Below are 14,715 nucleotides of genomic sequence, written 5' to 3'. Positions count from 1 at the left end.
ATTTTGAACGTATTTTTTTGTTTTGCTACGCTTACTTTTTTAACTAAATAGCTAAATTACCGAACACCGATTCAAACTGTGTTCAACACGCATTAAAGCTCAGTCAGCAGTAATGTAGACTGGTTCATTCTTTACACTACACACCATGCAGCAGCTCGTCCAACAAGCTAAACGGATTTGAAATCTTTGTTGATGGTTCTTTTTTCATACTTTCTGTACTGGTATTATTAATATTTAATAAAGCTACAAGTCTAATAAAGTTTCGCTGTGTACATATACTGTGAATGAGGAAGAAACAGCTTCCATTTTGTTGATTTCTAAACTCCGAACGCATTTCGCACATTGTTTAGTGCCCATTTGGATCGGGATGATGGTCAGTGCCGTACGGGTGGATAAGCTCAAACTCACCTAAAAATGAAAATGCCAAAAACATCAGGTAGGTTACGATCATTGCGAGACCCACGCTTCTACGGCCTTGAAAGTTGGTAAACAGTAAGCAGAGCCAGGTTGTGGTGAGGATCTGAAAGAGATACAGTTCGCAGTTTTCTCCCATCACTCCTTTGCGAACCTTAAATGGACATTTTGTTAGTTTTTTTTATTTTTTCTTTTTTTTTGTTAGCAAAAATGTTACTCACTTCTGCTATGAGATCGTGAACTTCAAATGATTTCGTCATGAGAGTGAGACCTAATCCCAAGCAGAGATCTGTAAGAAAGAAACGCTCTTATTTGGAAACAGATCTCCGATTGCATACTTTACCGCGTGAAGCAACAGCCACCTTTACTTACTCAGCAATGGACCACCGAAGCACGCTGCGAATGCCATCTTTCCGTAGCCTTGTCGTGCTAGAGCTACATTCGAGAAAAAGTCGCCAACACTATTACCCCAGGCAAGCAGTGAGAGGCCCAGTACAGATTTGGACAGCTTCAGAACTATCCCAACCGTTTCGAGCACACTCACGACTTCCTGTGCAACAACGTAGATCACTTGAATGCAGCCGAAAAAGCTCAACAGCGTAAATAGTTTGTGATATCGTGGACATTGATCGATTCGGGATGTGTAAAATATGACAATCATCACAGGTAAGACGATCGCGATAATCCAAATAAAGACGTACAGTTTCGCTATTCTTACGAACGCGACTGAAAATTGTAATACAAGGATAATTAATAGTAGAAGCGATCCTTTCCTTTCTAACTTTGTAGTTTGAGCTGCCTACTTTAAGTAGGTGTTTAAGTCTTCAATAGCATTAGTTATCAAACTATGAGCTGATCTCACATACTTACCTCCATTTACGAACACTATCAGTAGCGGTAGTGTCAAACAGTGACAGATATTTAGCAGTTTACACCATCCTTCTCGGTGAACATCCGCATCCACTATTGGAATTGTTAACAAAAGTAGTAAAACAAATGGAGCCTTCAGCAAACAAAAGGTCCGCATCGCCCATCCACCATCGTTCCATTCTTCTGGATCAAGAGGGTTCATGTGATTGCAAAAATCGTTTACCAGTCCTTGATTTGCTGAACTATTTGTTTCCTGCTGAACACTTCTTCCCGAGTTCACTGTGGGTGTTGGAGATGCACCATCTACAAGGAGGTTGTTAAGATCATTAAATGCGTCCAAAATGCTGTAGGTGGCGCTACAGACAAAAGCTCTTGAACTCTTACTTATTGAATTTGTCCTGCTCTCTTGCTGCCTGCCCCGAATAAACTCCCATATAACGAGAATTAGAAAGAGCAGATACATTCCAATCAAAACGGCACTATCGTACACGCTGAATCGTTCGTCAGCTGCTTTCAGCGTTATCCACACGACGGCAGCAATAAAGAATGCCAGATCTCTTGAGATACCCCAAGGCGGAAAGTCAAAGGGTTGTATTATCAGCACGGCACCCCCGATTACTCCAATCACAAACGCAGCCGATCCGAGCAGTTCCGAAAACATCAGCTCTGTGTCCGCATCTGGATTGGCGACAGCCGTAAACAGATCCGGGGATCCATTGCCAAACGCGAGAATCGTAACACCAGCCAGTGCTTCGCTGATGTTTAACGATTTCGCAATAGCGGCTAGCGTTGGACAAAAGCTGAAAGACAAAGCAAGTAACTATTATTTTTACTTATCACTATCGCAGAGAGTTATCACTACTTACAACTTGTCAGCCGTTGTACCCAACACAACGAAGTAGTAAACACAAATACACAGCAGCGATACAAATCCCAAGTAGAAGAGATGCTCTCGGTCGGATCCAATCGTGCAGTACAGGAATCCGACGTAGTTGAAATAGAACTCACTCTCCGCACAAGCTTCCGTCATCTGCACAAACTCACACTGCTCGTCGATTGGCAGTCTGTGGAGATACGAGCAATCATCCTGTATCGAAAAAGAGATTTAAAAGCTACTTAGAGGGTAAGTGTTAATTAAAGAATCATTAACAAAATCTTACCGGGCGCGGGAAGTTGACGTACGTGGCGTGACGCTGTGTCCTCCGAAACAAGGAGCCATTTTGTGGAAATGTCATCGTGAAATATCTGTCCCATAGATTACTTTGATGGCATCTCTTTCTTTGCTGTAGTAACCAGAACTACCTACCATGTTCTTTGTACCAAATCATAGTAATCTGCATTCTAGCAAAATCCATTCATTCATCAGCCATAGATGCCAGAGCTAGGACGTCTGTTCGAACCCGAATTCCAGAACTCTACACCTCACCATGAAGCACATCAAAGCATCTTCGTATCTCTTCGATCGCAACCTTGCAACAACGTCCACGCCGTACGGCAACAAGATCGATGTCGATTTGTACAAGAAACTGAAGAGTGTCGTGAGTCCACGCACTATATTGATTACATGCATTTTATGTTTTGTGTTGTTAACAGCACAAACGTTTTTGTCTTCTCGACCGCGATCATTGCTTTGGTAAGTATATGGCAACACCAAATTATTCACAAATGGTTGACAAGGATATTTCTTACTCCAATACAGCTCCTGTTCGTGTGTACCCTCGCAACACTAATTCGTCATCTTGCCATTAATCGGTTCGTCGATAGCATTTTATATGTTAGTAAAACATTCCGCTTAAACGAATACATTGCCGGTGTTACGCTCCTAACGTACGGTAACGGGTTGGCACAAATATTGTCGGAGCTGAAGCATCACAAATCCGGTGACACCGAACTGATCTACAATCAGTACCTGGGAACGGCCGTCTATCAGGTTTCGTTTCTTGCGGCACTCGTCATCTGGATGGGCCCATTTACCATCTATCCGGAGGTGGTTGTTCCAAACATTGTAAGCCTTCTGATCGTATCATTGCTGGTGGAGGAAATTATGTACGATGAACAGGTAGGACTCTTTCAAACGATCATCCTGGGTGTGTTATATGTGGCGTTTCTTAGTGCACTATACACGGTCGCGTTAATGATGGATCGTGAGGGGAATCGATCGAGAAGTCAGATAGAGGTTCGGGATGCTGCTGGAAAGCCAGTGGACATTATGTTCACTGAAACGGTAACAAACGAGGAAAGAGATCGAAGTTCTTCTTGGTTGGAACGCTTGTGGATAGGAATGAGGACATTCCAAAGAGAAGATTTCCGAACGGCCAACTGGTACGAGAGGGTTTATTTTCTTTGCAGCATTCCTGTGGAGATTATAACTGCTTTACTGTTACCTAAGGTGAACTATGCTCTACCTTTACACGGGTGGAACAAGTTTTTGTTCATCATTAATCTTAATTTATTTCCCTTATTTGTCATCTGTACTGCTCTCGGTAAGTTCCTAAACTACTTCACCTGCCAGCGATCTTATTGTATATTTTTCACCTTAGTTGATATGCTCTCCAGTAGCCATCTTGGTTGGGTTTGTTTGGGAAGCCTCGTAACAACCTCCATCCTGAGTGTGATCGTCTGTGCCACCACTAGTGACGTTCAAAAGCCATCTTGTTTCACCTTCATCGGATTGTTTGCCATTTTTGGAACATCGTACCTCATCATGCTTCTCTCCTACGAGCTGCTTGCCATCTTGGAAACGTTATCAATCATCGCGAACATTTCTCCAGCTTCGTTTGCAATAACCATTATCTCCTGGGCCAGCTGTTGGATTGACTTGGTCACATTGAAAGCCCTCGCTGAGCGTGGATACTCGAGGTTAGGGTTTGCTGGTTGCTTAGGAGCACCCGTTTTCAGTAAGTACACCATCTCGAACTCTGACGAACCGCAAATATTTCCACAATTACTTTTCTTTCAGATATACTAGTCGGATTATGCACCGTATTTTGTGTTCAAATGATAAGAACTGGAAGCACAACAATACACGTCCGTGATGGCACATCTGGTCCAACTTGTTCGGTGTATCTGTTCACCATTTCGTTGACGCTTCTCCTATCGGTGCTGTTCTCAAGGTTCCAGGCACGCAAAAGTCTCGCCTTCTGCTTGACAACACTTTATGTCACCTTTATCACCTACGTCGTATTATGCGAGCTGGAGCTAACGCATGGCTACGGAACGGATCACAACGATGATGGAGAATATTTTCAGGATTTTGTGCCACACCATTAATAATTGTAATAAATTAGAGAGTAGATAAAAAGGATTGTTGACCTTTTTATACCAGTAGGATACGCTTAGAAGGCATCCTTACATCAGCGAGTCCCACTCTGGAAGGATCCTGCATCTGGTGTTCGAATGTAATACAATTTCGTGGCACTCTTCGACGTGTCCACACTAGGTTTGGTAAAGACGAATAAAAATTACAATTTTACGCTTTATTTAACTTTTATTCACAAAATAGTTGGGTAAAGTTGGGCTTTTAGTACTTTTTTTTAAATTGTAGCCCGATTCGGCGAACAACCGTACCAAGTTTGAGTAATGCCAAGTATTTTTTCTGTATTTATATAAACTATTTGCAGCTTTATAGCAGCGATAGTATTACTTACTAAACTTAAAAAAAAACTATTTAAAGTTCCAGCACTGCAATACTTACACATGCTCACCAACAACACATTATTCGCAATACTTTCGCTTCTTGTCTGACTCACGCTCTCTTCTTCTCTCTCTTTCTCTCTCCTATTTGCTCATGCTAATGGCATATTTTGATTACTGATTCGGTTACTTTTCACGTTCGTTCGCAGTACAATTACTTCTAATCTGTTCGATTACTTTACGGCCATAGGGACTCTCTATCCAGTTCGAAGGATGCATAACATTAAGATTAATTTTCCATACTGTTTGCGTTTGCATTTAAAGGCTTCGTATCTGTTCAATTGGCTCGTTTGGGCTTAGTTTTTGTAATTAAATTCGAACGAATGCTGATTTATCCCCGAAACAGCCGGTAAACCAATCCAACGCATCGGGGTAGGACGTATATTAGTAGCTTAGCTTATTTAAAAACGGTTTCTTCTTTATCTTTAGCAGTCCTAATGCTTGTCGAAGGAAGCAAACATTGTAAATTTGGTAGCTTTTGTTTCTTTAATTTTCTTATTCTCTCCTTCTCTCTTTCTCTTCGTTTCTTGTCTACACCACCACAATCACTTTGGAGTTTTCACTATTCACTATTCTTCCTATTGTTTGCTCTTTGTTTTCTGTAAAGTTTGATACATCGTGCAAACTGTGTGAAAGCAAGAGCAGTTCGATTTATGTTAGTAAGGGTGTGGGAGGGAGCGTGTGTATATGTGCTGTTGTACAAAAGATGAATCCTTTTTTGTTTTAAACATCAGTGCCAAAATGAACGTTTTATACCGGAGCAGCAAGGATAGTAAAATTTAAAAAAAAAACATTGTTTTACACAAAACAAAAGAAGGAATCTAAGAAAATGATTAAAATACAGTAAACCTAACCAGAATAACTAGAAAATGTTAGAGTTAAGATGGAAAAAGAAATGCAAAAAACAAAGGAATAATAAAGGCTATATTGACATCCTTCGGTTTCAAGATATTAGCAGCCATTTTTCGCTAGAAATATGTACAAAGCACACTATACAAAAGAAGGGACCGGGAGTATCCATTTTTTCGGACTTTAATTTTGACCAAAACCGAATTAACCGTAAAACAAATCTTTACACATGATGACACAGACAGTGGAAGGATCTCAGCATCTGTCGAGGAAACGAGAAACGAAACCATCTAGAATGTGTACTCTCAGCAGTGAAGCTTATATATAGATGCGTTTTCTCCTACACCGAGAAAAGACTATAATAAATGCTAGAGAAAAAAAAACAAATGAAACAATGAAATGTTGGAAGTTTTGGGTTTCGTGTCCGTGTGATGATGTAGACAAGAGCAAGAGCAAAGGGCTAGCTGTTGCTATAAAGGCGTTTGGTTGTTTTTTTGTCGTTACAGCGGGTAGACATCGATTTCCTTCATCTTCTACTTCACCGTTCAATTCCTTTTTTAAAATCGTTTTCAATTCTATTCTGTATTGCCAAATGAATGTTTTTCTTAACTATCTAATCTCATATGGAAGGAATTCTAGAAGTGTTTCATATTTACTACAGCTAACAACCGTACGGCATGGAACTATCAACGGAGAGTAGGGAGAATATACGATCGCACGCCACTCAGTGGTTTACCGTGAAGAGTGTACGAACGAACGTGTACATGTGGGTAGAACAGTATAGACGTGGTGCTGCGAGTGGGACTATTAATGAACCGTTTTCTGCTACTCCTTTTCATTATTGCTAGAACACTGGTTAACAACATTTCCTACCTTCTTGAAATGTTAAATAGGAAGTTTTGCAAGGTCTACTTCAAAATGCGTTTAAGAAATAAATTATTATCTTTACACCTATCTCTGTCGCTAGTAACACATGATGCGCAATTCAATAAATCGTTTTCTACTCTTGGTTTATACCTCTCACCCTTCCTTTAACACTTTTATCGCCTCTATGTAGTACGGAGAACGGTAAATCACAATCATATAACCTACCTTTTTGCTTTTAACTACGGGAACTACAACGGGAAATTGTTTCATATTCGTTTGCTATTGTTTAAGTTAGCCTTTTCTTCATACTTTTTCTCTAATCTCGCTAATCTCGGTGCGATATTTTATAGCTTAAGTTAACAAAAAGCACGACAAATTATTGCCTCTCTGCTGAATCGATTAAATTAAAGAAACAAAATGCAATCCATTGTTGCGGACTGTACAACATGAAAACTAATAATACAAAAGGAAAAAAGGAAAACAACAAAACAACCGCCTATAAAGCCAATTCCAAAAGGGAAATAAAAATGAACTTTACACAATGTTGCTTCAGGAAACGACGAAAAAACGTAATAAATAATAATCGCGCTAACTACTAAACTGTTCCATTAAGATTAAGCAGTCGAATCGATGTAGCAGCTCGGATCAGCCACAACACTTCCCGCCTCATTTGCGAGCGTTGTTTCGTTGGCATTTAAATCGATAACACCATTGCCGTTCACACCGGCGGCTCCATTACCGTTCGTACCGACCTGACCACAGTTCAGCTGATTAAGCTGAGCGGCCGTTACTAGTGGGAAGCTTGAGGCTGAAGCGAAGTTTGTTTCCTCCAGATCGCGCTGCAATTCCATCAGGGCGGGCGTTTGTTGCACTACCGACTTTACGCTGTCCAAGGTCTGGGAAGAAAACGTAAGGCAACGAATTATTGCTTCCACACTTAGAAGAAAAAAAACTTTTGTTTTACCTCTAAAGCGCGATCGATTGCTTCATACTGTCGCTTCGCTTCGTTCAACGCCTGGTGCCAACTGGCGGTCATTACAAAATTTGCCCCATTCGTAGCGTTGCTTGCCATCGTGGCCAACTGTTGCTCTTTTTCGTACAATTTTGCCTTCAGTTTAGGAATCTTGAAAAGGTAATTAAAATTTTATTTGTATCCCAATAAAGTAATAGCAAAACGAAATGCTTACCTCTGTGCATGCATGGACAATAAACTGGGACAGTTCTTGCTCCGGCACGACACCATCCTCGTTGCAGAGCTTAAATGCGTTCAAGATTTCCTCACGATCGATCACAATCTTCTTCGCCTGCTTACTATCACTGCACAGGGTGCTTAACTGACAAATGTCTTCATTTAATTTCTGCAACAAGAAAGTAAAAAGATCATGTAGGAAGCCGAACTACAGGGAGACTGACAATGAGCTCGTACGTACATCGATTTCCTTGCGGTGCTTTAGTAACTCCACCTTGTTAGTGTTTATTTCGCTTCCTCGCAACTGTAGCTGATGGTAGGCATCTTTCAGATCGTCTTGCAGTTTGTAGTTAAGTTCCTCGTACTCCTTCACACGATCCTGAACCTCTTCGTTTGAGATCGCTAGTTTGTTTCTGTATCGAAAAAACATTTCAATAGCATTAGTTATACTTGACTGTATACCATAAACGCTTACAAAAAACAACTTACTTATGGTTAATCAGTTCCTGTATGCAATGATCATTATCCATCTGGACGATCCGCAGAACCTTCAGCAGTTTCGTGATCAGATTGTCTACATCGATCACTTGATCAACGAGCGACTGCGCATTGCAGTATTCGCAGATGGAAGGCATTTCAGCCATCGATGCCTCCCCGCAGCAACTGTTCTCTTCATCGTCCAGCGACGAAGAATGGCTGGCCGTCGTATGGTCCGGTGCTGTCGTTACAGCGGCCGCCGCCGATGTTACTGCGGACGTTGTGTTCCGTGCCTGCTGCTGCTGATCATTGCTGCTAACTGAATGGTGGAATCGGGACGAGCGTCCACTAGCGATCATGTTCGATTGCAGTTCGATCTGCTGCCTGTTAGCGATGGCTTGCGATAGATTGTCGAGCGATTCATCGTGTGCCATCGTCATGGCGTTACTGGTCGCTCCCACACCACTCTCCAGCGATGATGGCATTTCGATCTGCGAGATGCGAGTCGACGATGAAACCATGTTGTGGGAATGTGAATCCGGCATCGTCACGTCTTCCAGCACATTGTCCATCATCAGGCACGGTTCCGTCTCCGAATCGAGCATCTCTGTTGAATCTGATTCTGGAAAGTGAGCAAAATTTGAACTGAATAATTAGAAAGCCATAACAATTAGCGATTTCACTCACCATGGCCATTATTTTCCCGACACTCCTTGTTCGCAGCATTCGTACCGTTTGTGGCGGCTGTTACTGCAGTCTTGGTAGTGACCGTTTTACTGGTTGCGTTCTTTATAGCACTGATGACTGCCGCTATGAACGATTGTCCACGCTGAGGAGAAAGTGGCACGGCACAACCATCACCAGCAGACTTGGCACTACCCTTGGTGGATGTGGAATCCGTGGACTGTTGCTGATGGTACTGTTGATGCTGTTGCTGCGAATGTTGATGCTGTTTGTACGCGTCAGCAGTTTGCTCATATTCCGGACTGCCATCACCACTGCTCGCACTGTTTGTATACGCTTCGTTGTGGTAGATTACGTCCTGTAAAAAAAATATACAACCATTTAAATTAATTTTATGAAGAAATAGTATGCTTTATTCGTTTCAAAAGTTTCAAAAATCAAACCGAACCATACATACTTCATGCAGTTAAGGAAACATGCATATATCTTGGTGGATTTAATATGCATCTTCAAACTAAATATAATAAAATAATTTTTATGTACAAAAACCTTAAAAATAAGTGGTATAAACTAACAAATCGAATAGAAGCGACCTCCACGTCGAGATTTCTTCGATGAAACATTTCACTAGTACTAACTTTGAGATGCAGAGGGCGGTAGTGTGTAACGAGTCTTGCAGATACACAAATCAGGAATTGCGATTGCAGACACGGGGTTTAACTAAATTTATCAATATTTACACAATAAAATGTCAATAAACTTGACTTCATGAAAGATAAATATATCATGTCTCGCTAACATTTTCAAGCAAAATGTAGAACATTACCATAAATCAATAATGAATTCAATTGTAGGGGTTTTGTGCGGTTGTCATGTTGCCAATAAATGAGTTATACCGCAATAACGATACACCTTCCACATGCAGCAACAGTTTTTCAATCAAGCCAAGCCATCAACCAACATTCTCATCATCCTAGAGCCTCCCTACCGACCTCCAACCCTCAACCATGAGAGGAAAGCCTAAAGAGTGGTTCAAATGATTTGGATGAAACTAAGGCACAAACGGTCAATCTCTAGGGTCAAGGATTCGCAGCAACTAGTGTGGTCTGAGGTCGTCAACCTTTTCCAAACAAATCAGCAATCACTCTACAGGTTTAATCCTTCGGGGAAGAATAAAAAAACAAGTCACACTCGCACACGCACACGTGGCAGAAATACATGCAGCCATGCCTGCTTACTTACCGTATGGCTCGCAATCGCTACAAACAGTGCGTATGTACAGCATTGGTTGGAAGCCAGCGCGTTCAAACAACGTTTAAACCATTTGCATAAAACGGCAACAAATGGATCATGGAAAGTGCAGTTCCGGGATGCAGTGTGCATCGTTCGCGGACGGGGGAATATAAGATAAACACACACACCGAGAGTGCACACGATTCCTCAGAGGACGGGTATAATGGGGGGTTTTGTGTGTAAACAAAATTAGTTCCACCAAAAAAAAAAACATACAAATCCACACATTCACATACAAAATGCGATCACGAAATCGATTTGGTCCGGTTATAACACAGAGAACAAGAAAGGAAGAGACAAAGAGAGAAAGAAACAAGAGTAGCATGATGAGAGGAAAGATGTTAGTGATGAAGTGTGAACAGTGTTTTACATTTGATGATCATGAGATGTAGCATTAGAGATATGAGAACAATCAATCTACGACCATCTAGAAGAAACTACTAACGAAAATTCAGTCACTAGTACTTAGCCATTAGCCTTAACATCTCGATAGGAGTTGCGTCGAAAGAGACCCACCGAAAAACTCACCTCGAGATCCTGTTCTGAGATGTTGTAGGATGCTATCAACTGTTCGACCAAATTGTCCAATCGTGAACCCAATCCGGAAAGCGCAACGGATGCTCCAGACACAGCAGCTCCTTGTTGCAGCAGAATGTCTTTGGAACGACTTTCCAGAGCATTATACTTTGCCTGCATTCCCAGGTATTCTTGTCTGGAACCGGAAAAAAACATTACAATTAGCAGATTCCTAGAATCTGTTATGGCTAAGAAAACTTCATTACCTCCTCTGCTCAGCAATACGGACTAGATGACGACACTCTTCCTGCTGCCGTTCGATACTGCCCTCCTTCAACATCAAGCTCTGCCGCAGCATGCTAACCTCCTGCTCGGCTTCCTTCAGCGCATCCATGCACGATTGTTTCTCAACCTGCAAAAAGTCCTGCATTTCGCTCGATTCCTCCTCCAGCTCAGTCTTCTGGCGCAGCAATTCTTCCTGGTTCTTGAGTGATCGCTCCATGTCGATTTGCAGCGCCCGGCAGATCGTCTGCAGACGCACGATCTCTTCCTGCTTCTTTTCCAGCACTGTGCCGGACAGTTGAAGCTGCGATTCCAGCATCAATAAACTATCACACTCCCCAGTGTCACCGTTGTTCGGGATGGCCTGCATCGATTCCAGCATGCCCAGCACGCGATCCGTATTATTTTGCAGTTCCTTCTGTGCGGTCAGCTTTTCTTCGCGCTCGACCAACAGCTTCTGCTCCAGCGCCGTCACCATCTGGGATTTCTCGGACAGCTTCGACATGAGCGATGTATATTCGCCCGTCACCTTCTTCAGCTTCTCCTCCAACCGTTCCATCTCCTTGTCCCGTATGTCGGACTGTGTTTGTTTGCTGACCATCTCAACGGCATCGATGCGTACGTTGCGTGCATTGCCTCCGAACGCGTCCTCCACATCCTTGCAGGTGATGGCCGTCTGGACACTGGTTTCGTGGTAGATCTTTATTTTCTGTGTCAACTTTTTCGCGGACGACGCCAACCGGGGATGTGAAGAAGCCGCCAGGGAGGACATTTTGTTTGAACTTCCCATTTCTGCCGACGTTTTGGCATTGCCGGGAAGCTTCTTAAACAGTGACATTGCCATCCGATTGGAGACCTGCTCGCGCGTCACCGAGTTACTGCGCGAACTGGAACCACCCGCCAGTCCGGCCTTGAGATCCTCCGCCGAACGTTCTTTTCTTCGTCGGGGAAGGGTGGCAAATTTATCCACCCCACTGGGCAGGCTCATGGGCGACCCGTTGTTATTGTTGTTTGTCATCTTGATGCTGCCGCATCCATCCAACGATAATGGTCCGATGCGTGTTTTGATGGACATTCCACCGTCCGGTGCGGCAGAGCTCGCTCGCATGGAACGAGGTGTCGTATTCCCACCGCTGCAACTGATTCCACCTTTACCACCAACCGACGGCCACCGACCATCGTCCGTCGGCGTTCCTAGCGGTGTGCGGCCACGGGTAACGGACGGAGTGCGCGACACAGTTACTCGCTGACCGGACGGCGAGTCCTTGATGCCCGTCGGAAGGGAGTCTGGTTTCAATGGACGTCTCGGAGGTGGCATCGGTTTGGTCGGTGTTTGTAGAATTCGATTCATGCTACTCGACATGGTGCTGGAAGGTGTCCCGCCGGCGGCTGGACAAACACCAGTCGACGAAGTTGATTTATCTCTCGAGCGAGCACGCTCACGAGCCGCCGCTGCCGCTGCAACGTTCGCCGCCGACGTTGGAATTGTTTTCAAATTCAACGACACCGAACGGCCCAACGAAGAGCCTCGCGAGCGGGAACTGCTCCGACCACTGCTAGATACACTCTCAGTTGACTTCCTCGGGGAACGGTTCGCCGGTGGTTCCTTCACTGCCACCTTCTTCTTAACCACCGGCCCTGCCTTACGCAGCGAGCTCACCGGTCCACCGGTCACGGAAGAACTTTCGCTTCCACCCTCGCTCGCACAGTAATCCGTACTCAACCGTCCGCACAGCACAGTGTTGCCAGTCTTGTCGTAGATATCCGAGCTGTAACTTATCATGCTCGAGTTGCACGACATACTCATGCCGGTCGGTTCTCCGTCCAAACCGCAGCAGCTACTTGCGTAACCGGCACTATTGTTGCTCAGCGCACGTTGCAACACCCCAGTATCGGTGAGGGAACCGGATCCTGCGCCAAATTCTACCCCACTATCACTACCATCCCCGTTGCCCCCCACGACCGTCACCGTGCCACCGGTTCCGCTGGCCACACTCTCCACCTCATCGTTGATCGTGAGAACTTTAAACTTTTCCTCGCTCCCAACACCACGCTCTTGTTCGTGCGGCTTGATGAGATCCTCGATCAGTTCGGTCACCTTTGCGTCCAGCTGCAGCTCATTCGCGTCTAGCTTGTCCGTACGTTCGATCAGCGACGAGCAGTTGCAATCGGTCACGGTAAAGGAACTCTCCATGGAAGATTTCGTGGAATCGACATCCTGACCCGTGTGTCGCTCCGGTTGCTCCACCTCAAGCTCGTCTCCCTCCTCCTCCTCAGCCGTGTTCGATGGCTCACCGTTCAACCGCGTTTCATCCGGTCCGACAGTCGAAGGTACCTCCGCGATGGTAGATTCTTGATTTACGTCCTCCATCATATCGTGGGAAAGACCAAGCACGGGAGTAGTTATGGCTGCGTCATGCAGCTCTCGCCAGCAGGGCTTTCTGTCTTTCTGTCCTGCTTCACGCTTCACCTAACACGAAACAGTATCATTTCATCCGTACAGTTCGGGAATCGCCACTAGCATGTCACGACGAACGAAGGTAGGCAAGCATTCTGCAAATAAACGAAGAAAGAGAACAGATAACAAGTTATTATCGTGGTTTGTTTTGCATTGCGAGGAGACGGCACGTACTCAAATTAGGAAGAGAAATCTGGTAAAATTATTCAGCCAAAAACTTCCGGACCAAAGAGTCGTAGTGTACAAAACGTTCTTTGATAGATAGGGGACACCCATTGCTAGACATTTATTTCCTCTTTAAAACCACCTACTCGAGCCCTATCTTATCGGTTCAGCTGTCAAAGCAGCGTTAGCCGCTTGATAAAACGGTTCAATGTAGTGTGAGGTGCATTGATAATGGCTTGACTTTTTTATTGTTTATTCCGGCAAGTATAGTCCAACAGATATAGATTTATGTGCCACATTGTAGGTTAATCGAACATCGCGATTAAGCGTAATGTGCAGAAATCTTCAATCTAAACTCTATTTCTTAAATTCCTCACAGATCCACTCAAAACAGTTATAATTCACTCGTTCCGTTTATGACTTTCCCAGGACACACGGTTCCATAAGGCACCGAATCGAACAACGAAACAATTGCACAGACGGCATGCTCAACTTGCATGGGAAACGCTCTGTTAGACTGCAATCGGTGGTGTGCAGTTCGTGAGAAAACACAAAGCAAAACCGACCCAAACCGATGAAGCACACCGCTTTTTCGCCGCTAATGTGCAATCTGATCCATAATTCTTCAAAATGATTTCTTTGCTCACGATTTGCTCATCAATCGGTTGTCGCTTCGCCCATTCCTTTTTTGAAGGTTTTTTGCTTGCGTTGCATGGTGTGTGCCACTTTAACTAGAGGAATGTGAAGAAAAATAAATCAAAAATTCTTTATTGCACTTTACGAACTTAAATAGTAAGTTCAAAAAAGCGAATACGACATAATAAATTATACAATAAATTCGATTACTTTTAAACCATCCGGAGCACAAACGGGCATGCTAGTACCGCACAGGTTTAATTAATTAAAATTAAAATTAATTAATTAAAATTAAGATAACAATTTAAATGCAGACCGGAAA

The 14,715-nt window shown here is 43.6% G+C and overlaps 3 protein-coding genes across 3 annotated transcripts; 1 reads left to right on the top strand and 2 right to left on the bottom strand.

Annotated features, from left to right (window-relative positions):
• Positions 1-346: 346 nt before the first annotated feature.
• On the bottom strand, positions 347-2,519 carry LOC126561161 (putative sodium/calcium exchanger 7). Its single transcript, XM_050217108.1, has 6 exons — positions 2,445-2,519; positions 2,151-2,371; positions 1,285-2,084; positions 787-1,140; positions 636-703; positions 347-568 (listed from the first exon to the last, which is right to left on the bottom strand). The coding sequence occupies exons 1-6, from the start codon at positions 2,517-2,519 to the stop codon at positions 347-349; spliced, it is 1,740 nt and encodes a 579-aa protein (XP_050073065.1).
• Positions 2,520-2,656: 137 nt separating this feature from the next.
• On the top strand, positions 2,657-4,554 carry LOC126561984 (mitochondrial sodium/calcium exchanger protein-like). The gene is made up of 4 exons (XM_050218383.1): positions 2,657-2,917; positions 2,984-3,767; positions 3,825-4,181; positions 4,244-4,554. Exons 1-4 carry the CDS (start codon positions 2,657-2,659, stop codon positions 4,552-4,554), a joined length of 1,713 nt encoding a protein of 570 aa, XP_050074340.1.
• Positions 4,555-7,241: 2,687 nt separating this feature from the next.
• On the bottom strand, positions 7,242-13,553 carry LOC126561362 (myosin-4). The gene is made up of 8 exons (XM_050217467.1): positions 11,119-13,553; positions 10,865-11,048; positions 9,047-9,401; positions 8,372-8,981; positions 8,124-8,295; positions 7,881-8,051; positions 7,658-7,816; positions 7,242-7,589 (listed from the first exon to the last, which is right to left on the bottom strand). Exons 1-8 carry the CDS (start codon positions 13,506-13,508, stop codon positions 7,308-7,310), a joined length of 4,323 nt encoding a protein of 1,440 aa, XP_050073424.1. The 5' UTR covers positions 13,509-13,553; the 3' UTR covers positions 7,242-7,307.
• Positions 13,554-14,715: the final 1,162 nt, after the last annotated feature.

The sequence above is a fragment of the Anopheles maculipalpis genome, chromosome 3RL, assembly GCF_943734695.1.
Source record: "Anopheles maculipalpis chromosome 3RL, idAnoMacuDA_375_x, whole genome shotgun sequence".
Taxonomy (NCBI): Eukaryota; Metazoa; Arthropoda; class Insecta; order Diptera; family Culicidae; genus Anopheles; species Anopheles maculipalpis.
This window is presented reverse-complemented; position numbering and strand designations above follow the sequence as displayed.

Bases quoted from the DNA above. Each gene is read 5' to 3' on its own strand.
- LOC126561362 (XM_050217467.1), bottom strand. From the start codon at position 13,508: ATGATGGAGGACGTAAATCAAGAATCTACCATCGCGGAGGTACCTTCG. The intron at 11,049-11,118 runs GTAATGAAGTTT...TTCCGGTTCCAG, and splicing joins CGTATTGCTGAGCAGAGGAG to ACAAGAATACCTGGGAATGC. The intron at 7,817-7,880 runs GTAAGCATTTCG...TACCTTTTCAAG, and splicing joins TTGTCCATGCATGCACAGAG to ATTCCTAAACTGAAGGCAAA.
- LOC126561161 (XM_050217108.1), bottom strand. From the start codon at position 2,519: ATGACATTTCCACAAAATGGCTCCTTGTTTCGGAGGACACAGCGTCAC. The intron at 1,141-1,284 runs GTAAGTATGTGA...TACAATTTTCAG, and splicing joins GATAGTGTTCGTAAATGGAG to TCGCGTTCGTAAGAATAGCG. The intron at 569-635 runs GTGAGTAACATT...TGTCCATTTAAG, and splicing joins TTCACGATCTCATAGCAGAA to GTTCGCAAAGGAGTGATGGG.
- LOC126561984 (XM_050218383.1), top strand. From the start codon at position 2,657: ATGCCAGAGCTAGGACGTCTGTTCGAACCCGAATTCCAGAACTCTACA. The intron at 2,918-2,983 runs GTAAGTATATGG...ACTCCAATACAG, and splicing joins CGACCGCGATCATTGCTTTG to CTCCTGTTCGTGTGTACCCT. The intron at 3,768-3,824 runs GTAAGTTCCTAA...TTTTCACCTTAG, and splicing joins TGTCATCTGTACTGCTCTCG to TTGATATGCTCTCCAGTAGC.